The sequence below is a fragment of the Tasmannia lanceolata genome, unplaced genomic scaffold (genome assembly GCF_043159265.1).
Source record: "Tasmannia lanceolata isolate RefF3 unplaced genomic scaffold, GAP_Taslan_0.1 ptg000037l, whole genome shotgun sequence".
Taxonomy (NCBI): Eukaryota; Viridiplantae; Streptophyta; class Magnoliopsida; order Canellales; family Winteraceae; genus Tasmannia; species Tasmannia lanceolata.
The window spans coordinates 15,689,524-15,717,438 of NW_027518714.1; the positions used below are offsets into that span (position 1 = coordinate 15,689,524).

General features: G+C 39.2%; 1 protein-coding gene across 1 annotated transcript; it reads right to left on the reverse strand.

The window, feature by feature from the left end:
* Nucleotides 1-11,784: 11,784 nt before the first annotated feature.
* LOC143860594 (adenosine kinase 2-like) lies at nucleotides 11,785-25,811 on the reverse strand. Its single transcript, XM_077371311.1, has 14 exons — nucleotides 25,653-25,811; nucleotides 22,324-22,377; nucleotides 21,913-21,959; nucleotides 21,764-21,795; nucleotides 21,571-21,672; nucleotides 21,400-21,467; nucleotides 19,672-19,748; nucleotides 19,483-19,580; nucleotides 19,323-19,393; nucleotides 19,172-19,238; nucleotides 18,972-19,094; nucleotides 18,829-18,889; nucleotides 11,982-12,210; nucleotides 11,785-11,907 (listed from the first exon to the last, which is right to left on the reverse strand). The coding sequence occupies exons 1-13, from the start codon at nucleotides 25,733-25,735 to the stop codon at nucleotides 12,068-12,070; spliced, it is 1,026 nt and encodes a 341-aa protein (XP_077227426.1). The 5' UTR covers nucleotides 25,736-25,811; the 3' UTR covers nucleotides 11,785-11,907; nucleotides 11,982-12,067.
* Nucleotides 25,812-27,915: the final 2,104 nt, after the last annotated feature.

Below are 27,915 nucleotides of genomic sequence, written 5' to 3' on the forward strand. Positions count from 1 at the left end.
CCTTGGACGGGAAACAAAAAGCGCCAAATATTCCCTTGTTTTTCCCCATCGGAGTTAAGTATCGTTTCCCATTCCATTTTTGCAAACGGAACTGCTCGTCGGAATCGCCTAAATTGGAATAGGATACCAATTCACAATTCCGGCAATTCAATTCAAATGGTCATATTACTTGTTATGATAGCGGGTCCTAATGTATCTATGATATACTAAAGTGGTATGTCAGAAAACATGAAATCTCATGCACCGTTGGATTGAGTTGAGATCTCACCGTTGGATGAGGTAACATAGATTGATTAAGCAACTAGGGTGGATTAGGATAGTTTGCTTCATAGTTAATTGTTATGATAGCAGGGACTAATGTATCTATTATTTGGTTAGTTCAGTATCCAAAAACAACACAATCTATCAATCTGTCAGCATACGTAAATAGATGAAGCAACTAGGATGTATTAGGATAGTCTCCTTCCATAGTTATGTAGAAAATGAAATCTAAAAGATGTCAGTGATTTTGCATTTTCAAAATCATGTATATTACATGTTTTAGTGTTTTGGAAAATGTTTTATCAAAAGCGTTTGGGAAAAAGAAAATGTTTTCTTGGAAATATTTGCTTTTACAAAAGGATGTAGAAGTGTAGTTGAAAAGATAGTCCCGTACCGGATGAGAGAAAAGAAAGAGAATGGCTTATAAAGCACTACCTTTTCTAACTCTTGTTGATTGCACATTGGGTTGAACCCATGGTTAGACCCGCAGGACGGTGCAAAAGATCTGGTGTGTAAAACATTTTGTGAGATCGAGCCAAAACTTGGCCGATCCATTCACTAAAGCTCTTGCAAGAGATCTGGTGTGTAAAACATCATTAGGGATGGGGTTAAAGCCATTAACCAATAGTCACCAATGATGGAACATCAACTCAACACTTGAATAAACATCAAGTCTTGAGTTCAATGAGTCCAAGTACATCATATGGAGTGATTGCAAGCACTATAATCTGTATTATTTGCCATCCCAAGGTAAAGTGCTTGGTACCTGTAATGTTTAAAAGGAGAATGCTGAGTATTTAAACTCTTAATAGGCTTATAACATAGTGTTGGAGTGTTTTAGTTATAGGGGCACTCTTGATAAGCCTACCTATGTGAGTGTGGAAGTGGTGCCGCTTCTTATGAGACCTGGCTAGTCTCTAGAGCGCTCATGAAACCAAGATATAGACACAAGGCCAGTACATGTGTCGGTTTTAGAAATTGCCCAAAGAGGTGAAATCTTGTGTGTGAGACGTATCCGGTTAACCAAATAGAATAGCTAGTTCAAAGATACGTCTACTATGCAATTCTGGTTAACTTTGATATGTCCTCACTAAGTGAAGGTTCAAATCGAGGGATACCTTCATCTATGCATAAGATTTCCAAGCCTGATGAGAAAATTTTCTTTGATTTTGAAAATGGTGGGGGATTGTAAGTGTTTTCAAAATCATGTATATTACATGTTTTAGTGTTTTGGAAAATGTTTTATCAAAAGCGTTTGGGAAAAAGAAAATATTTTCTTGGAAATATTTGCTTTTACAAAAGGATGTAGAAGTGTAGTTGAAAAGATAGTCCCGTACCGGATGAGAGAAAAGAAAGAGAAGGGCTTATAAAGCACTACCTTTTCTAACTCTTGTTGATTGCACATTGGGTTGGACCCGCGGGACGGTGCAAAAGATCTGGTGTGTAAAACATTTTGTGAGATCGAGCCAAAACTTGGCCGATCCATTCACTAAAGCTCTTGCAAGAGATCTGGTGTGTAAAACATCATTAGGGATGGGGTTAAAGCCATTAACCAATAGTCACCAATGATGGAACATCAACTCAACACTTGAATAAACATCAAGTCTTGAGTTCAATGAGTCCAAGTACATCATATGGAGTGATTGCAAGCACTATAATCTGTATTATTTGCCATCCCAAGGTAAAGTGCTTGGTACCTGTAATGTTTAAAAGGAGAAGGCTGAGTATTTAAACTCTTAATAGGCTTATAACATAGTGTTGGAGTGTTTTAGTTACAGGGGCACTCTTGATAAGCCTACCTATGTGAGTGTGGAAGTGGTGCCGCTTCCTATGAGACCTGGCTAGTCTCTAGAGCGCTCATGAAACCAAGATATAGACACAAGGCCAGTACATGTGTCGGTTTTAGAAATTGCCCAAAGATGTGAAATCTTGTGTGTGAGACGTATCCGGTTAACCAAATAGAATAGCTAGTTCAAAGATACGTCTACTATGCAATTCTGGTTAACTTTGATATGTCCTCACTAAGTGAAGGTTCAAATCGAGAGATACCTTCATCTATACATAAGATTTTCAAGCCTGATGAGAAAATTTTCTTTGATTTTGAAAATGGTGGGGGATTGTTAGTGATTTTGCATTTTCAAAATCATGTATATTACACGTTTTAGTGTTTTGGAAAATGTTTTATCAAAAGCGTTTGGGAAAAAGAAAATGTTTTCTTGGAAATATTTGCTTTTACAAAAGGATGTAGAAGTGTAGTTGAAAAGATAGTCCCGTACCGGATGAGAGAAAAGAAAGAGAAGGGCTTATAAAGCACTACATTTTCTAACTCTTGTTGATTGCACATTGGGTTGAACCCATGGTTGGACCCGCGGGACGGTGCAACGCACCGTTGGCACACCCGCGCGCGCGGTGTGGGCAATGGGCTATAGGGCGCTTTTTTAGGCGCACTTTGCACTTCGCACGTCCGCAACGTCGCGAGGAGCAATTGGAGCCTTTAATTTTTTCAGATTTGATCTGCACCGTTGGATCAAGATGAAGGTGGACCGGTCGGATGGGTGGGTCAAATGGTTCGCTGGCCCATCAAGCCGAATGGTTCAGTTGGGTTGGGCTTCGGTTCGGGCCTAACGGTCGGCCCAACGGGCCCATGACTCCAACGGTCAAAGGGTGTGATCAAATGGGTTGTGTCCCTTCCTCCAACGGTCATGTGCCAAGGGGGTGCGATCCACACCATAGATGGTTGATCTAACGATGACTGGGTTGGAGAGAGGTTTTACTCAAACCAACAGTCACCTCTAGAATCGATCAGGATCATTCAATATCAATGGGTGCGATCTAACGGTCAGATTTCAAACATTCTGGAAAGGTGCCCTGTAGAGGTGTTTTTCACACTGAAAAGACACCAGATGGTCTATAAAAATGTGCAAACTTCAGTCATTTCATATAGAAAACGAATTGGCAATTCTGACAGACTTTACACTCTCTTCTACACTCCTACAAAATCCCCAAGTATTTCTATATACTGTTTTTCTTTTGTTTACTGTTCTAGATACTGTTTTTCTGCAGAAACATTATCTAGAAATTTCTCTAAGGCTTGAAATTTCGGAAGGGCATTTCGGGTTTGATTCCACTAGTACTACACGTCATCAAACATTAGTAGGGCTTCCCTACTAGGCTTCATTGTATCTTGGAGGCAATTCGCGGATCCCCTTTGCACTCTACTAGTGGGGGCGAATCTTGTCTTAAGGAAAGTGATATCACGCCTTGAAGCAACAAGTTTCTGTTTTTATCAACAACAGTACCCTCAAAATTTACAACAAAAGAAATTGGCCGTTGATTTTGGTAATCCTTTAGATTATGGTTGCTTATGGTGAAATTGTGTGGCACTCTAAAAATGACAAACATTTTTAATGCAAAAACAACAAAATCTCCAATGAGGTAAAATCAAATCTAAAGGATTCATCATTCTCCACTATAAAAATGGCTTAATACCAACACATTTTTCACCTCGAATCAGGAAGTTGATTGCAAGAGACATTGATCTGAAAAATGGCTTCCTTCGATCAAATGATGCGACTCTCTGTAGCCCTTATGCTCTTACTTTTCATCACATCTTCTATGTCAGGTAAACCTCTCTCTCTCTCACCTGAAACCCTTTGTTTTGGATTTTTAGACATAAAATTGAGTCAAATATCAGTTTTGGACTCAGAATCACTTCCCAAAATCCAAAACAAACAGGGCCTTAGTATTAAAATAAACAAGAATTAGTTTAGGTTGCTCTAAAGAAGCCCAAAACTTTTCTTTCTCTGTTCTATCTAACAAGTATAAGTTTCATCTTTTCCTTGACGGTGCATATATGCAGTTGAAAAAGTGAGAGCGGCCCCCTACAAAACCTGCCTCGGTACTTATTGCTCAGGTGGTTTTGGGAATTTGGCTTGTGATGAGAAATGCCAGTCAATTGGCGCTAACCATGGACATTGTGAAAAGGATCCAGTTAAACAAACGAGCATATGTTGTTGCGAGTGACATGCCCAACCTACTTGTCCATGTTGCGGAAAGGCATGGTGGCTGACTTTTGCATGAGAGAACAGCCACCTCACATGAATTAAATGAGTAAGACAAAATGTGGTGAAAAGTGAGCTTTATGCTTTGTTCTCATGCATAAGTCAGCCATGAAATGCCTTTCTGCAAAATTCCCTAGCAAATCCCTACGTTATGTTAGGCAACTTAATAAAGTGGGATAATATGTGTTATACTTATCTTTATTTATTCTTTTTTATTCCTGTTTGGATTGCAAGAAAAACATTTGTGAATGTAATTTTTTTTTCTTTCGACAATTAGAGGGAAATGATATGATTATGGTTAATTTAGAGAGATACTATAATTAATTCGAGGTCCTCTACGCGAAAATTGATTAGGATTGGTTCAATTTACCTTTTTTGCAAGTAAAACAGTAAGAAATTTATCTTTTTTAAGGTAAAAATAGTAAGAAATTTTAGAAATATTTTCCTTTTCAAAATCTTCCATAAAATTCCAGCTATCCAAACAGGGCCGTGGAGTGCTTTACTTATGGTACTTTTTGAGTTTGGGGCATGATTCAATTCGAACAGGACATCTATTGGAGTGGCCTAGGACCTATTTACGTTGTACACGGTTAAAATTAGGGTTATGAAAGAGGCAAAAGAGGAAAGAGGGAAGAAACTCAATAGAAGGAAAGGACAGTCGTTAATGCTATCACTAGGGACAGGTTTTACCCCCACCTACATTGATGGACCTGAAAACACCATGGGTACGTCTTACGTTGAGTTTGTTTCCATGTTTGAAATACCATACCCGATTCGAGATTGGGCTATGTTAACCCGACACTTGTAAGGGTAAATTAAATTTCTTAATGCTCCGTTTGGTTGCCGGAATTTTTTTCAGTTCTTGGGACTTTTGTGGAATTTCCGCAGGAGCACCCTATATAAGCACTCTTATTATTGATTGTAATCATCCAAGATTAGTATATCAATTTTATAAAATCAGCTTCCTTCACATAGTATCAGAGCAGGTTAATTGGATCTCATTCTGACCACAAAACCAATTACTTTGTTCTCTTTCAACCCAAGGATCATCCAATTAATAAATGTGCCCCACTTGCATTTGGCCTGACATACACCCGAATGCTATCTAATTATGAGCTTTGAGGTAGTGACATTGAAGTCTTATAAAGACTTTGATGTTAAAGTTCAATTAACAAAATATCTCTTCATGGCTTCAAGATTATGTTAACAGGTTGTAATCTCATGAGTTTGACATCAAAGTATCTGTTGTAGTTGCCTTGAATTTCGAGAAGGCAAGCAGCTTAGATAAATGGGTTTCCAACCATGTTTCTTTATATTAGTACTCTTCTTTTATTCGGTTTTAAAAACAATACTTTTCTTTTCAATTTGAGAAATCTTGAAATCTTTTCGAGAACTTATCCTTTAACAAAAAGTGTTTGTAATGATTCGGATTGGAAACACAAGAAAAAAGGATAAGAAAACAACTGGAAAAACAAGAAAGATGGGAAAAAACAAGTCTAGGAGGAGAAGTATGAGACTTGGATCTCTCAGGTTGAAGATAGCTTGAAGAAAGTTGAAGAAACACATCCAACTAGGGAGTATTAATGCTCGGATTCTAGAGGGCTAGCGGTGATCGGCGGGAGCTTTCCAGTTTCCATTGTACAACGAGGCCACGATACAAAGTCATTGATACATGTGTTTTCAATTATCTATCATATTGGATTGGTGTGTTTTGTAATTTGATAAGAGCTTCTTGTGATTTTTCATATTTTCAACGTAATGAAATCTTTTGAAGTCTTCTCCCGTGGATGTAGTCTCACACAGTGGTGAACCACGTCAATCCTTTTTTTTTTTTTTTAAAGGTACTGTAACTTTATTAGAATGAACAAAAGAGATACATCAAGGGGGGCAACGAGTCCCGCCAAACACAGTAATCATTACAACCTATCCCAACAAAAATCAATTTAATGCTAACCACCCCTTAAACCCACAAGGACTAGTATAGATCAGGCACGTGGATTAAGCACCATCAAGTAGCAAGCCTTATGCCAATGAAAACTCGTTCACGATAACCTGCATTTCCACCATATCCACACCTGTTTCTTCAATAATGCATCTGCCGCTTCATTAGTTGATCTCCTTCTATGAAAGATTTGTGGGGCAGCAATATGAATGAGAGCTATCCTCCATGGCCCAACAGACTCCTTAGATGCCCATGCGATTACATTGGAAGAGTCTCCTTCAATCATTAGAGGGCCAAGGTAAGCATCCACACCATTTCTTCTCTTGAATATTCTTCAAAAAATTACACAACACAACTCATTGTTCGTCTCACTCTTTCAGGTATTGGCACATCTGCCTTCAATACATATAAAACATATAACAAACACTGCTAATTAGGACTCCTATAAGTATCCTACTTCTTTACTCTTTCTAAAGAAAACCAAAAACGTTTCCAACTCCAAGACATAATTGCTAACAAGCACACATATTCCTTTCCTCCACTTTCCAAAAGAAACTTTCCTATATGACGTTTCCTCACCTCCTAAAACCCAAATAAAATTCTAAAAGTAACTAATCAATCTCCACGTGTTTCTTCCTCCTAAACAAAATTATAAACTTATTAAACTACCAAACTAAGGTCCTAGTTTGACTAGGAAAGAGTTGTGTGTGGGCCCGTACAGGCCCGCGTCGCGTCGGCCTAGCCCCTCGGACGCATTCGTAGAGTCTGCAATGACTCTCAACAAGGACAAGGAGAGGGTTACGGGTTTGTGGGTTTGGGTTAATTTCCATAGTACTCCTTATATATTGTTTTCTAGGAAGATTGTGTTTTCAACTGTGGATGTAGGCATCTTGGCCGAACCACGTAACGTGTCGGTATTCATCTTGTGGCTTGTGTTTATCTTTTTACTTTTCGTTTATTTGTGCACGATCGGATCGAATTTGCCTGGCAAATTTTCTCAACAATAGCCTTTGTAAATGTTAGGTACCTTACCAATAATATCCCAAAAGCTTCAGAGCTGATGGAATGTGTTAGACAAGACCGTTTAAACCTGTCCCATAACTAGGCCAAGTCCCACCCAGTCCCATAACTAGGCGGCCCCCACTCAAGACCGTAACAGTAAATTATCAAACTAAAAGACAATTTTTTTTGGAAATAAAGCAATGTAGAAGATTTCTTTTGCACACAAACTAAAAAATAAAAAATAAAAATGGTTCAAACGATAAAGTAAGGAGGTAGGAAAGAGAGGAGGCATGAGGCGGAATTGAACCCTAGCCATACAACAACAAGAGCAGCATAAATGCGACGGGTGAATGAGTGAGGAGAAGGGGGATGCACATGCAGTAGGGCTCCCAAATTTATCAATCATTTGGGCCGGGGGGGGGGGGGGGGGGGGAGCAGGGTGTACATTTAACTGTACGGCGGCCTCACCCACCAGCTGTCTCTAGCCCCATGCCCAAAGGGACCCACTCTCATGTGCACCACATGCCACCCTCCTACCCCTCATTTAAGATCCTGCTCTCTCTCCCCGGCCGTGTGCTTTCCTTGCATTTTCCAAGCACATACTCTATCAATTTGGGTGAAGCAAAGAGGCTTAGCCCTCCTTGTTTAAGGGTAGTACTGGATGGATGTGTATATTTTTACATGGGTCTGTTTCTTTCTATGTAAAAGAACAAGTAAAGCCTACACGTTCAATGGCATTTATCTTTTAGGCCTTGCTAGGGATAGGCCATGCATCAAAATCCACTATCATCGGACGATTCTAACTCCAATTTGTCTCGTTAAATGAACAGTAAAAAAAAGGAACAGCAATCTGTATACATGATCACAAATTGGAGTGTTAGAATTGTATGATAGGAGTGGATTTCAACCCATGGCCCCACAGCTAAGACTAAGAGAGAAGTGATTTGGGTCTAAGTGGGGTTATTATTTCTTGGAAAATACGTGCATCAATTGTACAAGATTCCCATTGAATTGTCTGATGGGAGTGGATTTCGACCCATGGCCCATCTATAGCTAAGACTAAGAGAGAAGTGATTTGGGTCATTGAATAGGTGGGGTTATTTTTTCTTGGAAAATACGTGCATCAATTGTGTAAGATTCCCATCCAAATGCTCTCTCTCTCTCTATCTCTCTCTCTCTCTCTCTCTCTCTCTCAATCATTTTCGAAAATCGGTTGCCTTAGTATTTTTAAAATGATGTCTCCTACCTTTGAAATAGTTTTCTCCTCCTCCCACAACCGACCAAACCACATCAAAGGTCCTCACGTGTTTAGTAATACTCACAGATATCAAGATATGCCAACGGGTAATTGGCAAAAAGCAGCTCCTTATCTCACTTCAATGAAAAATCCCACGAGTGGTTTTGGGTTCCTCTTTGGATTTTGGTGGGTCAACAAACATTAAAACATGTATTACTATATTCCACTACTTATTTCTAGTCACCGACCCTTTTCGTAAAAAAAAAATTATGCCTTTATGAGTAGGTTTTGATTGGGTAAAAATATAAGCAATCATAAAAAGTCGCCTGGTTCATTTCAAAACATGTTCAGAGGTCGGCTAATGGGGAGGCGGACTGCTTTACCGTTGAGTCCTAGTGGCCCCTTCTTATGGCATTGTGAGCTCATATATAAATCTTTAAGATCGTTAAAGCAATCAACTGGCTTTTTAAACATAATTCCCACTGAATCTTTCATAATCTAAGAAAATACAAGAGACACCTTATCTAGGTAATCTAAATTTGATCTTTACCCACATGGAGAGAAAGAAAACCAGGAGCAAGGCCAGTTTTCTGACTTATCTTTTTGGAAGAAAACCAAGGGTTAAACACCTTAAACTCAAAAATCCTATTTGGGCCAAGTGTTTGTCATTCAAAGTACCAATGGGGAGTCTTGGAGTATAAATGATTAAATAATACCAACTCTAACAGCTTTAGCTTCTAGAGTAATTGGTTGTTTCACATGGTATCAGAGCTATTGCCTCGGCGTAGGTCCTGTGATCTAAACCCAACAAGTCATTGATATTAAAAATCCACGTGTACAGCCAACCCAATTGGTTATTTCACAAGAGAGGGACCTCCTTATTAAGCTTGGGTCTTCCCTTGTATGATTTTATGGAGGTGACTTATCCTTGGATCTTCATGCTTTTCTATTTCTTCAACTTTCATCTGCTACGCTACACGTGATGCACATCAGTTTCACTGTCCAAACTTAAATTCACAATCTTCACATTTGAACGAGAAATTGCCTTAGGACTAGAGAGATACTGGTAGACTGTTTTGAAAAATCTGTTTGCCCTCTCTGACTCTCTCAAAATACCCATGCTCTGATTGGAAGAAAACCCATATTTTACTCTATCTTCATGTCATATTACAATGCAAGCAAAACTTATAATGTTACATATGTCATATGCCATAAATGAGTAGTGCACCATCCCCAAGAAACCCTATCCATCTCTCTTTGATATCATATCCTGCCCATTCTCAACGTGTGGGGCCTTACAGTTGAGAAGTTCGAAAGAGCAGTATTGCGAGAGAGAGAGAGAGAGAGAGAGAGAGAGAGAGAGAGAGAGAGTTTCTTTTATATGATTCCATACATTTTCGTACAAGTTTTAGGAGAAAGATGCACGGCCCCAAGATTTAATAATGTTGTAAAAAAGATAACATGGAAAAATATCATACAAGCTCAGCAACAGCTGCCTATCATTTCAACCATTACTACTCCAAGACAAGACTTCAGCTATACCTATATATAAGCAAATGTACCTTTCCTTTCCTTTTCATACTCTCTCTCTCTCTCTCTCTCTCTCTCTCTCTCTCTCTCTACCATGAAGATGATGAAGGAGAGGTTTCTTAGGGCATTCCTCTACAAGTGGAGGAAATTGGGCTCTGAGTTCCCCCCTTCAACAAGCTATGAATATTGTTGGTGGTCATGTTTCCATGTAGAGAAGACCATTCCAAGAGATGTCCCAAAGGGTCACATGGTAGTCTATGTAGGAGAAGACTACAAGAGGTTTGTTATCAGAGTCTCCTTCCTTGAGCACCCTCTATTCAAAGAACTCCTCGATCAGGCCCGCGAGGAGTACGAATTCACCCCCGACTCGAAGCTTTGTATTCCTTGTGAGGAGAAGATCTTCCTCAACATTGTTCGTCATGTCGGCAATCAACAGAATAGGGGGATCTGGCTGTGCTTCTCCTAAGCTGTTTTTAGCATGATCCGTAACTTCAAAATGAAATATTCTTCTTAATTGTTGTACACTATGTATGATGTAATATAAATTCGATCTCTTGTTTAACGTAATTCGTGTGCAATGCAAAAAAAAAAATTTCTCTAGTACGTCTCAATTCAACTATCATAGTAAACATTGACTAATTTAATTCCTTCAAAGATGACTACCCATTACAAAATGACTACTCATTTATTAACTTACCATTTCCTTGGGATTTGCATGAGAGAGAGAGAGAGAGATAAGGGGGTCGATATAAGATACATGGGGGTCTATTTATCATTGCCCTTTTTCTTTTTTTATCGTTACAATGGTTCATAACATGTCAGTTTCAATTGAAAAGATCTCTCTCTCTCTCTCTCTCTCTCTCTGAGTGAGATATATATATATATATATATATATATATATATATATATATATATATATATATGAGGAAAGTGTCTCTAGTCTCTCCCCTAGATAAGCTTATCTACTCCTCCCTTTAAAAAAACACAGTGGGCCCACGCTGTTTGGATGATCCAAAGCATTCATTTGATAAGTCCTAACATAGATAGGGTGTGCCCAAAAAATCAGCACCAAAGGGTCATCCTAGAACTTCGTTTTGTTGGGCACACCGTGTCCAAAATGGACGCATATAAACGTGGACGTTTATATGTGTCCATTTTGGGTACCACAAGGCACCACAAAACGAAGTTCTAGGATGACCCTTTGGTGCTGATTTTTTGGGCACACCCTATCTATGTTAGGACCTATCAAATGAATGCTTTGGATCATCTAAACAGCGTGGGCCCACTGTGTTTTTTTAAAGGGAGGAGTAGATAAGCTTATCTAGGGGAGAGACTAGAGACACTTTCCTCTATATATATAAAAGGGAGTCGATTTAAGATACATGGGGGTCGAGTTATCACTCCCCTAAAAAAATGCTAGAAAGACTGGCTATTAGGCTCGTTCCCATCAGACACTGGGCTCCGCGTGCATCCATGTGGTGCATCCATGTGGTTGGATCCATCGGCCCGACCGGCGATCACAACTCCCCCAAAAGCCCATTGGGAAAACCCTGATCGGATTGTCCTACATCCCTTGATCTACCGAGCTTCTTTTAGGGTTCCACCAAGAAAAAACAAACCATTTTGTTGTACTTATTTTTCGCATGGGGTATCCTACTATCCTTTCGGCATGGGACCAACACCATGTGAGTTGCCTTGTGATATTCTACTCGTTCAGATGCCAGCCTAATTGTTTTCTAACAGTAATAATATGAATCCGATTACTGAGAGAGAATGGCATTGCAAAACAATGATGTTGAAACTTGGATGTAATACAGCCGGTGATCTCAATAAAAATTCTCTGGAAATGATCACAAGAAGTGCAACTCAAATATGACGGCAACATTGCAATAATAATAAACTCAAATACCCGAAAACCGGGTTAGGAGCATGTTCCGGAGGTGGTAAAGTAAAAATGAAAATAAACCATCATTTATAAGCAGCAAAATCAATCGACAAGAAAAAACTCGGTTAATTAAAATCCGGCTTAAACTCTTAAATAAAATCGGGCTTCTCCGGGTAGGTGCAGCCGGACCTCTGAATTATGACATTTGCAGCATACATCCCAGCTCTTACGCAGTCCTCTATAGGCTTCTCTAGAACCATCTGAGACAAAAATCCCCCAACAAATGCATCCCCTGTCCAAAAAACAGAACCAAAATTTTGATCAAAAGGTTGGTAAATCAGATCACGAAAATTATACTTGAAAGATGAGAGGATAATTTATTCTATATCCCCACAATTTTTAATAAAAATGATTAGACAACTGTGAGAAACATCTACATGGGTGGTTAACGCCACATCCCTGTCAGATGTATGGTTTTGGTTTTGCATGGAAGGTAATCAAATCCCATGATTTTCTTGAGGGGATGATTCTTCTCGCAAGAAGCATCAAGATCTTTGCAGTTTTAGCAGTGGTTTAATAACCCCCGGGCATCAAGTGCAGACCAGATAGATATATCTAAACTCGATGCGGAAAGACAAAGCCCCGGGTCTTGATGGCTTTCCAATGGTGTTCTACAAGCGGTTTTGGGAGACGATCAAAGGTGATATGTGGGGATTCATGAATGAGTTTCACGATAGATGCGTTATTAATAAGAGGCGAATTCGACATTCATAACCCTTATACCAAAGATGGAAGGTGCGGTTGGAGTCCAAGACTATCGGCCCATCAGACTCATGCATAGTATGTACAAACTATTGTCGAAGGTCCTGGCGCATCGAATCAATGCGGTTATGGGCGATGTTATTTCAAAGTACCAGCGTGCTTTTGTTAGGGCTGTCGCTAACGAGATATTAGATACTATGAAGAGTGAGGAAGAACACGGCATATTGTTCGGTGGCGACTTTGAGAAGGCCTACGATCATGTGGACTGGGGTGTTTTGGACTATATTCTGATGCATATGGGTTTCAGTAAAAAATGGAGAGGTTGGATTTCGGCGTTCCTAAATTCAGCTACTTTCTCTATCCTGGTAAACTGCTATGAACGGCTCCCCTAAAGGATACTTTCGCACTCCACAGCACTCGTGGTCTCATACAAGGCCATCCATTAGCACCATACTTATTCATCATGGTGGCGGAATCCCTGAGCCAGCTCATTTCCAAAGCCGAGCATTGTGGTTTGATCAAGGGGCTAAAACCTTGTCGGAATTCCATCTCTATCTCTCACCTGCAATTTGCTGACGACATGGTGCTATTCCTTATGGACAATGAGGAATATGTAAGAAAAGTGAAGCATCTTTTCCGATGGTTTGAGATCATTTCAGGTATGAAAATTAATTTATCAAAAAGAGTTGTAGCTGGGATCAACTTAAATTCTGAAACTATCGCCTACTATGCACGGGTTTTGGGATGCCAAGTCGCCGACATTCCCACCAGATATCTTGGGCTACCCCTCGAATATGGTATCCCTAAAGCTGATTTATGGGACCCACTATCGAAAGAAAACTGGCGACGTGGAAGAAAAGATATCTATCTTTTGGGGGGCAAATAACTCTTATCAAGTCTGCACTTGCAAACATGCCTGTATATTTTATGTCCCTCTTCAAAATTCCGGTCCGTATTACAAAACGCATTGAAAAGCTTCAAAAGGATTTCCTTTGGGAAGGAAAGGAAAGCGGGAAGAGAACCAAGCACCTCTTCAAATGGAACAAGGTTTGTAAATTGAAAAGAAAAGGTGGACTCGGAATCGGTAAAATTCGATTAAGAAACACGGCACCCTAGGGAAAATGGTTATGGCGCTTCGGAACGGAAAAGGAAGCACTGTGGCACATTATTATTGGCAATAAATATGATCGTGGATGGGGAGATTGGGTTTGTAATAGCCCCATTAATCACAAGTTGGTGTTTGGAAATTCATATGCTCTTCTCAGGACCAATTTCCACCCCTTGTTAGATTCAGGGTCAACAGGGGGCGAGGACATTCGCTTTTGGGTGGACCTTTGGTTGGGCTGCACAACGTTAGTTGTGGAGTATCCGGATCTCTTCCGTATTGCTCAGAACCCGGATGCAAGGATCGCGGATTATCTTATAAGGGGGGAGGGGGCTGGAAACAATTTTTGGGATATTCGGTTGAGACGTAACCTGAAGGACTCAAAGATCGATAAATTCGGGCCTCTCATCAATATATTATCCTCGTGCTATTTGGCGCAAGACGAGGGCGACCGATGGGTATGGACACCTGATACCCAAGGTGGATTTTTTGTTCAATCCTTCTTTAGAAGGAAATGGTGCCATCCCCAAACAAGCAAAAATCTGGAAAACCTTGGCTCCACCACGCATTACGGCATTTCTCTGGACAGTTGTGCACCGCGTTGTTAATAGCTGCAATAGTTTTAAAAAGCGTGGTTTCGCCGATCCTTATGGGATCCTCCCCAAGGGTGTAATTAATTAGTATATATCATAAGATAAGATATGCCAACTTTCTTAGACGTGGTAGCCCTACACCTAGCTACAACCTAACTCGAGGAAGCTGTGTCACAAGGCAGGCTTCGAGGCTTTCCAGCTCTCGCATCTGCCAATGTAGTTATTCCACTTCTATGAGATGCGATGAGGTACCTCATTGAAGATTACGGTAATCGTGGTGCCGCCCAGGGGCGATAGGGGGGACCCATGCGCGGTCTATGTGCCTAAAGATTGAAGAAATTTCCTTCCGTCGCCACGGAGCTTGGGAAACTTCAGAAAGGGCTGGCAAGGAAAATCAACATCCGGCTGCAGAAAGACACATCAGTTTGATAGACTAGCTAGCCGGTGTGTTCTCTGCCATAACACTGAAGAGACTCTTGATCACTTATTCTTACATTGTACATTTACATATTAGGTTTGGATGGGCATCATTAAACTCTTTGGAATGTCGTGGGTACTTAAAAGAAGGGTTACCAGGGTTATCTTAAATTGGAGTAGAGCTTTCTTTGGATGTTTAGGGCAATTGATGTGGTGTTCAATCCCATATGCGATCATGTGGCATATTTCGTTGGAGCGATATAACAGGATATTCAGTGGGAAACAGCGGGGACGTCTACACACGGTGCTTGACATAAAGCTTTCCATTATTGCGTGGTCCCACGTCAAGGGAGGAATCCCATATTCTGTTGGGGAAATCCTCCGACATTGGAATTACGTTGTAACAGAGAAGAAAGTCCGCATATGTGTTTCTCCAAAGTGGGCGGGCTGCACCACCGGAGGGGTTGTACAAAGTCAACTTCAACGGGAGCTCACGTGGTAATTCAGGGAGGGCCAGTGTCAGTGGGGTCATCTGCGACCACAATGGAACAATTATAATGACGTTCTCTGGTCCGGCCGGTATTTGCGACGCAAATGAAGCAGAGGTGTCGGTGCTTCTGTTCGGATTGAGATGGTATGAAAAACATAATCTTGGCGCCCCCTCATTGTGGAAGGCGATTCAGCTAACACCATTGCATGGCCGTTGCATAAGATTTGTACGCCATGGCGATTAGCTAACAAGATCGATGAGATACAGGATTTGGTTGCTAACATCCGACCACAAATCACCCACATGAGAAGATCTGGAAATTGCATGGCGGATGAGTTGGCCAAGGAGGGCGTCGACCACGAAATTACTCATATTGAGGAGGATGCCGGGGGGGAGGCGGACTTCATATTCTTTACCTTTGTTTTGTAAACAATTGTAGTTTTGGGACTGGCAATATGGCCAAACTTGTTACGGGGACTGCTGGTCCCCTATGTATGATATTGGGTTGATGGAATAAAATTCGTAGTTACCTTTTCAGAAAAAAAAAAAAAGATCTTTGCAGTTTTTTTAATGCAAGACTGCCTAACCTTTTCAGTGTACTGCGCAGACGTAAAATGGTTTTTTCTTTTTATTTTTTTTCGAACTATGACTATTTTATTAGACGACCCGGCCAAAAAGAAAGTTGAGATGTAGAATTGCAAAGATTAGAGAAGGATATTAAACTGGGACAGAATGGCCGTTGCTCAATGACAGCCAAATATTATTACAAAAATCAAGCATGCAGTCTTACTTCCATAGTGCAAGGCATGTGTTACTCAACAATGACCAAATGAAGTGGTATGAAGGCTTCCTTCTCTATGTTCGGATGTATGGCATGAAAATTGGTCAAGGCACGTAGGTTTGTCATTCAAGAAGTCAAATTTGTATTCAGTCCCTGCTCGGGTATATTAACTTGAGACTATTTTAGAAAGATCTCCACATTGTTATGTACAGATAAGATGTTCTATGTTCATTATTAATGATGACTATGCGCCTGAGGGTCACATTTTCTAGAAGAAAACCAAAAGTCTTTCAAAATTTAGAAGCATGGTCTCAAGAGAAGTGATGATAGAAAAGTAAGCGCCCGATACTTGGGATGATACCACGGGTTGTTGGAATTTAATACTTTCTAGAGAAGTATCGAATTGATACGCAACTCTTGCCTAGTTACACCCTGCAACAAAACAGAGTTGCAAAGTGACGAACAAGCATTTGGATGAGTTTGCAGGAGAATCATGCACAAAACTTTGTTCAGCTATAGTTTTTTTTTTTTTTTTTTTTTTTTTTTTTTGGGGGGGGGGGGGGGGGGGGTATGTCAGCTATAGAAGACTAATTTCAAGAAGATGAGGGTTTCAAACCTCCAAACCACAGAAAAAGCTGAACTTCAGTGATCAAAGCAATTGAGAAAGACAAAATTAGGCACACGGGTGCTGGCTTTAGAAGACTAATTTGTCACAATGTTTTGTTGCACAACATAGCAAGTAGGAACTATAGGGCATTGCAGAGTGGCAAAAGAAGAGAACAGGAAGGTTTTCGACTCAAAACCGAAACGCAAATCAAGACTTATACTGTTGGCCCCATGTGGAAAGACAAGATCTGATGAGAGGATATACAAGCTGAAACAAAAGAATGATTGCAAAATTGACAGGGATGAGACAAGATCAGTGAGAAGAAAGTTTTCGCAATACATGATTGACAATGAGAAGATATGCATACCATGTTTTTGAAAAAGAGAAGATATGCATCCCATGGCAAAAAGCAGGTCCGCATTTCATTAGCAGAGAGAGAGAGAGAGAGAGAGAGAGCCTTAGAGTTTACGACAAATATGGATGTCAAAAACATGTTTCTCAATGATATTAATATGGAGAAGTATTTGTAGACTCGTAGAGCATGCAGCCAAGTTACTTTACCAATCCAAAATATATAGCAACCTTATTGTATGTGATGTCGGGGGTTGTAATCGTGACAGGAGACATCTTGTCTCCTGATCTGATCTGGTTTCAGCTGTAACTTCAGTGGAATGAAAGTTACCTTCTCAAAATAAAAAGCATTATGATATCTTAAATAATGCGAATCTGACTAGATAAGATAACCAAACTCCATTTGCTTAGCGACTAGTCCGAGGAGCCGTCCTCAAAACTCTAGTTAACTTGTAAAACAGAAGGGGGGGATTCACAATCATCATACTGCATTTAGAATATCTTATCTTTACCAGGAATGGTATCAATAAGGCCCTGTTCGTTTTAGATTATGGCGACCGATTGTCCGTCCAAAACCTATTATTGGACTCAAAATTAAAAATTAGAACAAATCCTAGCATTAGATTCTAGATCAATAATAGGAGACTCAAGCAACTCGTCCAATTTGGAGGATGAGGACTGCGTAAACAATATACTCTGAATTCAGTAGACAATTCAAACTGTTGAATTTTAAGTTTATTTAACTTCCAATGAAAGTGTTGGTACAAATCTTGTGGTTGCATAAGCTCAAGAAAGCAGCCACTAAAAAGCTTGTGAATACGGCAAAAGAAGCATCACTTGGATAAGGCTTATCAGCAGCATTATTGTAAGAATGTAGATGTTGTAAATTGTGGTGAATCCTATATTCAGGAAAGAAAGAAGAACACTAAGATGCACCACTACTTTCATAAGAGAAAGGGCTTAATAGGCAATATGGGTCATGCTCCTGTCCCTACGGAAGAAAATTTCAAATGTGGTGATTTATGAAAGGAAATGCTGAGTATGAGAGAAAATGCTGAGATATCAACATGATTTTCCTACAGAAGCAGTTTAGGTACAGGTCAGAAATCAGCCATTCAATATAGGCTTATGTTTTTTGTTTGATTTTGTGTGGAAAGTACATATCCTGAAAGGGAGCAAGACAAGAGTTTAAGTGAAAAGATCTTCTATTAACTTCTCTATTAATGGATTCATTACAAATATCTAGTCCCTCCCTACTTGATCCTGTGCATTTCAGGGATTTTGATTCACCAAATTTTTAAAAGATAACAATGACAATGATAATGATTTTGAACAAGGGAAAGATGATGATTATAATAAGGTACTAATAATGACAGCATGTGTGACAGCGATCATCCAAAGCAAGACCAAAATACCCTACCAAATACAGTTTGTATTTAAAATGCAGAAGGTCACCCCCTCCCCCTTCTCTGTTAAGATATCATTAGTCATTTCAGCTTTCTAGAAAAAGAGCAATTTTTGAAACCACCATCCCTTTCTTCCCCCAAAAAACCCACAGTCAAGCATGAAACAGTTTTATAAATGGAGGTTTTTCAAGCAACATTCATATGGAATGATGGCTTATCAAGAAAAACGAACAGTAATCATAATGCAAAGTGCTTTCAGTGGTGAAACAGGGAGAAAATTAGCCTTGAATGCTTCAAATATAAAATTTATCTATACATTATTTTGAGTAGGGTGCAATTTTATTTTTTTTCTAAACAATGGAATCAATAACATGATGGCTGGTGATATTAGCACATACCTGCCCCATTGGTATCGACAAGCTTCTCCTTAGGTAACAACATTACAGGGAACAACTTCACCTGTTGCCACCATTTCATCACAAAATCAGTAATTGATATTACAGTCCTTCAGATTTCCAAATGGAAAATGCAAAGCTCTAACCTTTCCATCCTCAGCAACAACCACCGGATCAGCGCCTTGGGTGATGACAGTAATCCTCTTGTGTGTTCCTGATGCCTTGGGCAATTGCGAGATCTTCACAGCGATCTCCTCGACATTCTCAGTCTAAACATCAAAGGCGAACAGTCAGCATAAACAGTTTAACATAAACAATGTCCCAAAATTTGACAAAGATATTTTACCTCCCAACCATGAACTTTTGAGAAGGTTCTTGCTTCAGTCTCATTCCCAAACACGTAATCCATATATCTGAACTCCAGATAATGTCCAGCATTAACACATGTGGTATTCTCCAAATACGAGAAAGGAGGAGGGGAAGCAGAAATAGCTTACGGTAGAGCTTTCTCCTGTGGATCCTTGAAGAACTCGCAGATAAAGGGAGCGGAAAGGTTCATCATAAATACCTGTCAGATAGAATGAGCAAATGTTGTATGAGCACCAAGAGAATTGAAAGTTTATAGAGATCAAAAGCTTCATATTCATCATGTATTACCTTATTTTTAGCAGCTGCGTGTTCAGCTACAAGTTGAATGGATTCTGGAGAAACCGTGAGGAAAAAGCCAGCAATATAAATGTATTTGGCTTTTTCAACTGTCACCATAAAATTTATTGCAAATCAGTTACTTGATGAGAATATACCCCAAAAAAAAACAGCTGAGGAAAAAAATGAGAAGGAATGTACCAAGTGCCCAGTTTTCTGGTTTTTTCAAATGTTCGGGTTTATAGCAATTCGCTGCTGATAAGTTGGCAACTAGGGACCTGTTTACAATTGAAATGAAGCATGCACATTAAGATGACTGGGATGCATGGGATGAAGCATGCTCATTGAGATGACTGGAAGGCATGAGCATGGTATTCCATCAAATGCCATTTTCCAGCAAATTAATATAAGAGAGCCTAATCCCATTACAAAATTTGGGGGCCTTTTGTGGGATAAAACCGGCCCCTACGTGCCCCCACCTGGTTTCTTTAACTTGAATTTTGATGGATCTAGTTTAGGTAAAATGAGTCTGGCTGGCATTGGGGGCCTCTTCCCTTTCTCTGGTCCCATAGGTGTTCAAGATTGGAACACGGCATAAGTCCAAGCTCTTCTGTTGGGTATTCATCTTATTAATCGGGATCATTTCAATGCCCTTATCATTGAAGGCAATTCGCTCAACATTATTAGGCGGGTGAAAGAAGGGAAGTGTTATCCGCGGCGTTTTGTAGATGAGATTGAAAAAGGGGGAAACAACGGGGAGAGCCATGACATGGGTTTTCACTTTTCAGCGAACGTGGCAATTGGCTAATTCTCAGGCCGATTATTTTGCCTGTTCTGGTGCTGCTGGGGCAGGATGGAGCTTGATATTTTTTATTTCCTTCCCCCCTTGATGGCGGGGGAGGGGTAGCTTTGTTCTTTGTGTCATCACTTGTTCTTTGTTTTGCTCATTTGGACCATCTCGGTCAACTTGTGGCTTCTTTTGAGTTAATTGCCATTCAACACACACACACATATATATATATAAGCGCTATTCATGTAATGAGAAACCAAAAAGAGTTTTGGGTTATGAAGAATGAGGAAGATAATTGTGAAAACAATTAATGTGTATAATACACATGGGCCTACCTACTGACATTTTCCTCAAGACTACTGCATGAACGAGAAGCTGAAAGTTTTAGTGTGCAATCGTATGAAATGCCGGAATGTCATCTTCTTATTAGAACGATTTGCTTGTTCCTCAGCAATAAAATCATTATTGTTGATGCTATTGCCACTGTTACTGTTACTAATATTGTTTCTTATTTTTATAATTAGGGGACTTATATTGGCACTCCCTCTTTCTGAGGTCTATTGAGATTTGAAGAAGGAACAACTCGGACTCCAAGAGGGAAAGGAAAGAAAAGTTTGTTTAAGTCTTTAACGTGGGTGAGGAAGAAGAGAAGAGAAATGACATAGGGAATTGTAAAGTGTAAACATATGAAGTTATCATGGTTATTTAGAGAATACAGAAAACAAGAAATAAGCAAACTGCTAATGTAAATGGAATTGGGTATATCAGCTCCCTTATTATTTTGAAAGGTTTAGAGATGAAAAGGGTCAAATAACATAGAAAACTCGTGTGTTAGATACATTGATATGCATGAAATAAAATGAGAAAAAACAAGGAAGTCATCCGGTCATAAGAAACATAAGAATCAAACTGTGAGATAGCAGCCACTATAAGGTTATCTCACAAAAAGAGCAGTGGAAAATAACTTTGGCTTGTCCACTGTATAAACCACTTCACAATGACAATCAATTACGACATGTCAGGCAGATCATCACAACAATAACTCGTAGAAAAATGATAAACAAGCATCGAACATGTGCAAATAAAGAAACCATAAGAATACAAAGACAGGTACAAGATATGCACGTGCAGAAACTAACCTTTCATCACCAACAACACAAACAGCACAAGTACCTGTTGGTGCAGACTCGTCCTCGCGGTAATGAACCTGTATGAGAAAAATTCAGGCATAACTGACCTTCAATGAACAACGATTCTGTGCAGCACTAAACGGAGAGAACAACAAAAAGAGTAAAAATGAACAAACATACATTAACGCCTGCCATTTTTGAGTTTTTCTTCATCTCCTCCCCAAATTTATCCTTTCCAATGCAACCCATATAACTAGTCGCACCAGGAATTTGAAGCATCCACTGCAAAAAGACATGGAAAAACTCAACTGATCTGAATATACTGAGAAAATTAAGTCCCGATGAAAAAAAAAATTAAAAATGAAGAATATACCTGTGCAACCCTGATTGAATTTTGAGTTGCACCTGGGCATACCAAATTAACATAAGATCAATAGTTTAGCAACATGTGGGTATAAGAAGAATATAGTTGAAGAAATGAAATCGTTTTACAGGACCCAATATCAGCAACCATCAGATTACCTCCGGCAATGTACTCCACATTGAATTTTTTGGCCATTTCCTCGTACCTGAAAAGGCAACCAAAGATTCTTAGTGTAAAATAATTAGAATCAATGGCTAATGGGAAAAGCTAATTCACTTGCAAGCATCATATGTGCAAAATAATTCCAGAAGGACGAGAAAACCTAAGATAAAACCCAGCTCAATCAAAAAAGGTCCCATAAAGTCCCATATCATGGGTAAAAGGATTTAACAAGGATCAAGAATCCCACCGGTGAAAAAAAAATCAGCCTTTTTCTGCCCATGAAAAAGCAAGGGTTTCAAGATTTTCCTAAATGTACAAATAAAATACAGAAAGCGCCAGCATATCACAGATAGAAGCTCCCAGCTTATGAGGCTCTGTAAGAAATAAAAAATCCAACAAATTCTTACATTGGCAGATGCTTTTCCTCTGCAAGAATGGCATTGTTCGACTTGATGTCATATCTGCAAAGAACCATGGAATTAAAGTCTCAACCAAGAAAAGTGATAATCACAGAATGAAATAATTCATACTCCCCATATAAGAAAACCAACCCCACATCAACAAACATAAAACGAATTGGAGACCCCAATCTTTAAATCAAGCAAAAATATTAGCTATTTCGCTAGCCAGATTAATAGAAAATTAAATCACAAATTCACCATTCAAAAAAATAATAACAAATAAATCACAATTGAAAAACCCATTAGCCAACTTCTTCTATTGACTTAGAACCACAAAATCCAGCCCAGAAAACTTACTACAGAATTTACAAAACATTAAACAGCATATTCCCTACTAGCAACTTTCTGTAGCAGAACAGAGTGGATGACACAGAATGCCAATAATAATCTCTCTTTGTGGGTCCATGAAAATCATCAAGAACATGAGCATGGACAGACTTCGAACCGTAAAAGTCTGTAAAACAGAAACTCCTAAAACCATAACCATGAAGATCAACTTAGATACAAAACATCAGCTGCTATATGCATGAAAACCACTGAAACCACAAAAAGACAAACTCTCTTTTATATCAGTTGCAACTTTTACAGAAAAATCACAGTACGCACTGGATATGATGTTCCTCCTAGTCAGAACTAGGACACCAAAAAATACCAAAATATAAGAATTTTGGGACCATGGCATGCACTAAATTACGTACATTTACATACAGTGACAATGAACTGCAATTTTTAAACCAAATGCATAAAAACGGCAAGATTTCAATAACAAACAGCTAAAAAATTATGAATCGTGCAAAAGCAATGAAAAAATTTGCCATCTTTTTTTTTTTTGAAAGCGGCAGACAATTTTATTAAACAAAGCAACATATACCGAGGTGGTCCGTACAGAGATAGATAGGACAATCAAAATAAGCAAATACAGATACAGGAAATAGATAATCAGGGGGGAAGAGAGTCATAAAGTGCCAAAGACTCCAAGGAGACTCCAGTTTTAGCAAGGATATCCACCACCTCATTGGCGGAGCGACGCATGTGCAAGAGAACAGCTGAGGAAGATATCATCAAATCAAACATTTCATCCAACAAACTATCAAATCTCCACAGCGGTTTTTGAAGACCATTGAGACATTTAATCACGTTCAATGACTCCCCTTCCACCACAACATTAACAATGCCGTCTCTTGCCAAGAGTCTCAAACCTTGATGTACAGCTCGCACATCAGCTTTTGTAGCATCCGCCTCCCCTATGGAGCCCGCAAAAGCCGTACAACCTCCCCCATTCCATTTCTCAGAACTCCCCCAATCCCAGATGGACAGGGACGGAGCCAGGAATTTGCTCCAAGGGGGGCAAAGAATGGTTGTAATAGAATTTTGGGCCCACCAATTTACACTTCATATGTAGGGGTGCCCAAGATTTTATTTGTTTTTCGCACGTGTAGTCCAGTATTTATTTTAAAATACAATGGGCCCACTTCATAGGATGATACAAACCGTTCATTTGTTGGGTCACAATGAAATCGACTCCATCGTGTAAACCATCTCCATAAGATAATCCTAAGGCTCTAATCTATAGAGGTTTCTATAATGGGCAATCCAGTGTAGATCAGAGGGTTAGAATCATCCTGTGGAGATTTTTAAAGGGTATCCTATTTACATTGTGGCCCAACAAATGAATAATTTGGATTATCCTATAATGAAGTGGGCCCAGGGCCCACAATACTTTTTGAAAAATTTTAGACTCTAGGGGCACACAATATATAAAATCTCCTGCTTATGTGGGATTTGCTAGCCAATTTTGCTGCAAGCCATTCAGAGGCTGAATTTTGCACGAGAGAACAGCGACATCGCATGAATAAATGAATAAGACAAAATATGCTAAAAAGTCAGCATGTGTGGTTGTTCTCTCGTGCAAAAGTCACAAGCGAAATGGCTTTTCATGAAATTGCATGACAAATCCCTACTTATGTGCTAATGTGCGATTCTCTTAGCCTCATAATCAGATTTTTTTTTTGTTAGTGCATAGAGAGAGAGGGAGGGAGAGAGAGTTAATTTAGAGACTAAGGAAAAAATCCCTAAATTCAAGGGGCAACTTTACAAGAGAGAATTGATTTAGAAACTAGCATATGAAAAATCCTAAGGGGGCAATTTTAGGGAAAAAATCTAACTAAAAAGGAAAATCCCAAATCTTAGGGGGGCAATTCCAACCTCCCTCCCCCCCGTGCCCTCCCTTGGCTCCGTCCATGCAGCTGGACCCGGATTCCCCAAGCTAAATCCACCAAAGTTCAATTTCACAAACCCAGGAGCAGGGGGATACCATACTTGAATAAAAACCAATGAATGTAAAAACTAGATCTGTGACTCATCCACAGATATCAAAAAAAAAAAAACTGTAGTCGGTTCTTTATGTAAAAAACAGTAACGTCAGATACAACAAAAATATAATAAGCAGCCATCTTCCAATAACATACAATCTAAGAACGATGAGAATGGATAACATACCTACAATATATTCAAATCTACAGTAAAACAGTAATCAAAATCCTAGATACATATAGCCGGGGTATTAAAACACCAAAAACAAAACGATCACAAAACCTAATCATTATTTCTACAAGCTTCAACCTTGCCCAAGAACTTAAAAAATTACAGATCCAGAAACATAAAATCAAAAGAAATATCAAATCTAGAGTATAGATGACAGGATCGTAGAAATACACCCCAGACGCAGGACAAAACCATGAATACCAACAAAAACCTAATCAGACAAGATCTCGATATCATGAATAACATGAAAAAACAAGATCCATATCCCTAAAAGCTAAGATCTCAAAGAACATGAAGCATCATAGCCATGAAAATAAAATAACCTAGCTATTATCAGTTTCAGAACCACAAGCATCTGATGATTTGACGAGATCTGTACATGTAAGTAAAATCTCTGAAACGATAAGAATAAAAGACCGAGAAGTCCGTTTTTTGTTAAGATTTATCTTGCCTATAAGGATCATCAGTACGAAAATATGTTTAAATTTAGGAAAAACATAGGAAAATGAGAAAAAAAAAATCCGTTTTGCATCGAATTACAAAAAAAATGTAAGTTCGGAGCCATGAAATAGCAGAGCAGATAACAGATCGATTCTAAATGATGAGAGATAGAAGGAAATCCTATTAATTTGCAGTAATAAAAACACGGATAGAAATAAGAGATCTGTGATTATAGCAGATATGATCTAATGACATTGTAAATTAGAAGAAAAGAGGGAGATCTGACTAACTTTTGCAGGAATTCATGGTCTACCACGGCAGAAATGTCGAGAAGGGGGTTTCCCATCCCCAAAAGAATCCCCTCGGAAGCCATTGTAGAGAGAGAGAGAGAGAGAGAGAGGAGAGACAGATCTTAGTATACCGGATATCTATATTTATACGCGGGATTTGTAAGGTTTCTTCACCAACCCTATTTTGTACTTTCCACTCATTTCTTAGATCTTTTCGTGGGATTTGCTAGCGTCCATCACAGAAGGCATTTCGCGGATGGTCTGTTGCATCTGACAGCAGCCATAGAGGCTTATATTTCAGCAGATTTTGTCTTTATTCATGAGGTGGCTGCTGTCAGATGCAACAGACTGTCAGCGAAATGCCTTTCACGATGTAAGCTAGCAAGTCACTCTTTTCATTGAGGCCATGTTTATTTAAGATTATGACAAGGATTTGCAAGCGTCCATCATGGAAGGCATTTCGCGGATGGTTTTTGCATGTCAGAGCAGCCACCTCGTTAATGAGAACAAAATCTGCGAAAAAGGGAAAAAGTGAGCCTGCGTGGCTGCTCTAACATGCAACAGATCATCCGTGAAATCCGTGAAATGCCTTATGCGATGGATGCTAGCAAATCCCTCATGACAAACTATTGTTAGTGCTAAACTGATTAATGGCATCAAATTTAAATGGAGTTCTTTAGTACAATAATCAGTTGTGCACTAACAATCAGTTTTCGTAATCTTAAACGAACAGGGCCTAAGAGTAATGGTTGATTAAATAAGCAATTATAGATAAAAAAAGAGATATAAGATTAGGAAAAGATAAACCAAATCTAAACTACTTGCCTAATCTAGCTAGTAGACTAATATAACCAAACTACCTCTCATCTAATCCTAGACGATCCAACGGTCAGACTTTGCCATACCTGATCCGACAAATCTTAACACGCCCCTCAAATTCGTACGAAAATTCCATTTCCCAAGAAATTTCTCAAATTCAAATTTGTACGAAAATACTATATGTTTTGTACGGAATTATAAAACATAGTAGTTTTGTACGAAATTTCGTGACAAGTTCAAAATAACAACAAGTTCTCTAAACTTTCAATAAATCTTATTAAAAATTGTAGATCTGATTCATAAGACCAGGGTTTCTTGGGCGTGAGCTGGGTGTGAATGGTGCCTAACACTTTTTATTCCCGTAAACTAGCACAACTTTTTTATTTTGGTTAGATCTAAGCCTTTAAACGAAGTCAATTAAGGGTCCTAGGCCAATTCCTAGGTGGTGACTCTACAATCCTTATCAGATTTGGTTCTGGTAAAGACCTCAAATCGTTTCAAAAGCAAAAGGCTAAAGGACCAAATCTATGGGACTTCTAGGGCGCTGCAATTACGACAGTCGCTTGTGAGTGCATAACAAATTATATGACTCAAAATTAAGTTTAAATTTGAGTCTAATAATCGGTTTAGCTCTCACAATCAATTGTGATAGTCTTATACAAACAGTAATTGGTTGTTTCACAGGTAATCTTTTATACTTTAACAGCGGCCAAAGCTCTCTCTCATTCTCATCATAGATTTTCATTCACCATTTTACTCCTCAGACTCTCCATCTTTTACGTCACCCCCAACGTCTCTTCTCCGTACCACCTTTGTTAGGTACCTTACCAATACGCCAAAAACTTCAGAGCTGATGGAACGCATTAAGCAAGGCCCCTTAAACATGTCCCATACCATGATGGGTCCCACTCAATCCCATACCTAGGCGGGTCCCCACTCAGGACCGCAACATACCACCACTCTTCTGAATCCGCTGTCATCGGGGGCCCACTCTGCGACGGCTTTCACTCTAGCCTTTCATTTAATTCATTCGATGAGGTTTTTCTCGTGCATATGTCAGCCGCGAAATGGCTTTCCTCAAAATTGCCTACCAAATCCCAAATTTAGATCCTATAATACGAAGTCTAAACATTTTTGTGAGAATAAGGTCTAATTGTGGTGAATAGATGTCGAGTGATTTTTTCATTCTGTGAGGAGAATTATATTTCGTGAGTACTAATGATCGCAACTTCTCATCAAAACAAGATTGCTGAGTAAAATAATGAACATTGGTTTAGATGGTGAATTACATTAGGGTTATGTAAAATTTTGTATAGAAGTTTTTTTTTCTGATATGCCACATTTTTAATATATATATATATATATATATATACTACATAGCATAAGAGAAAATGAGAGAATTATTTGAATTTCTCCGAAAATTCTAATAGAATTACACATCACT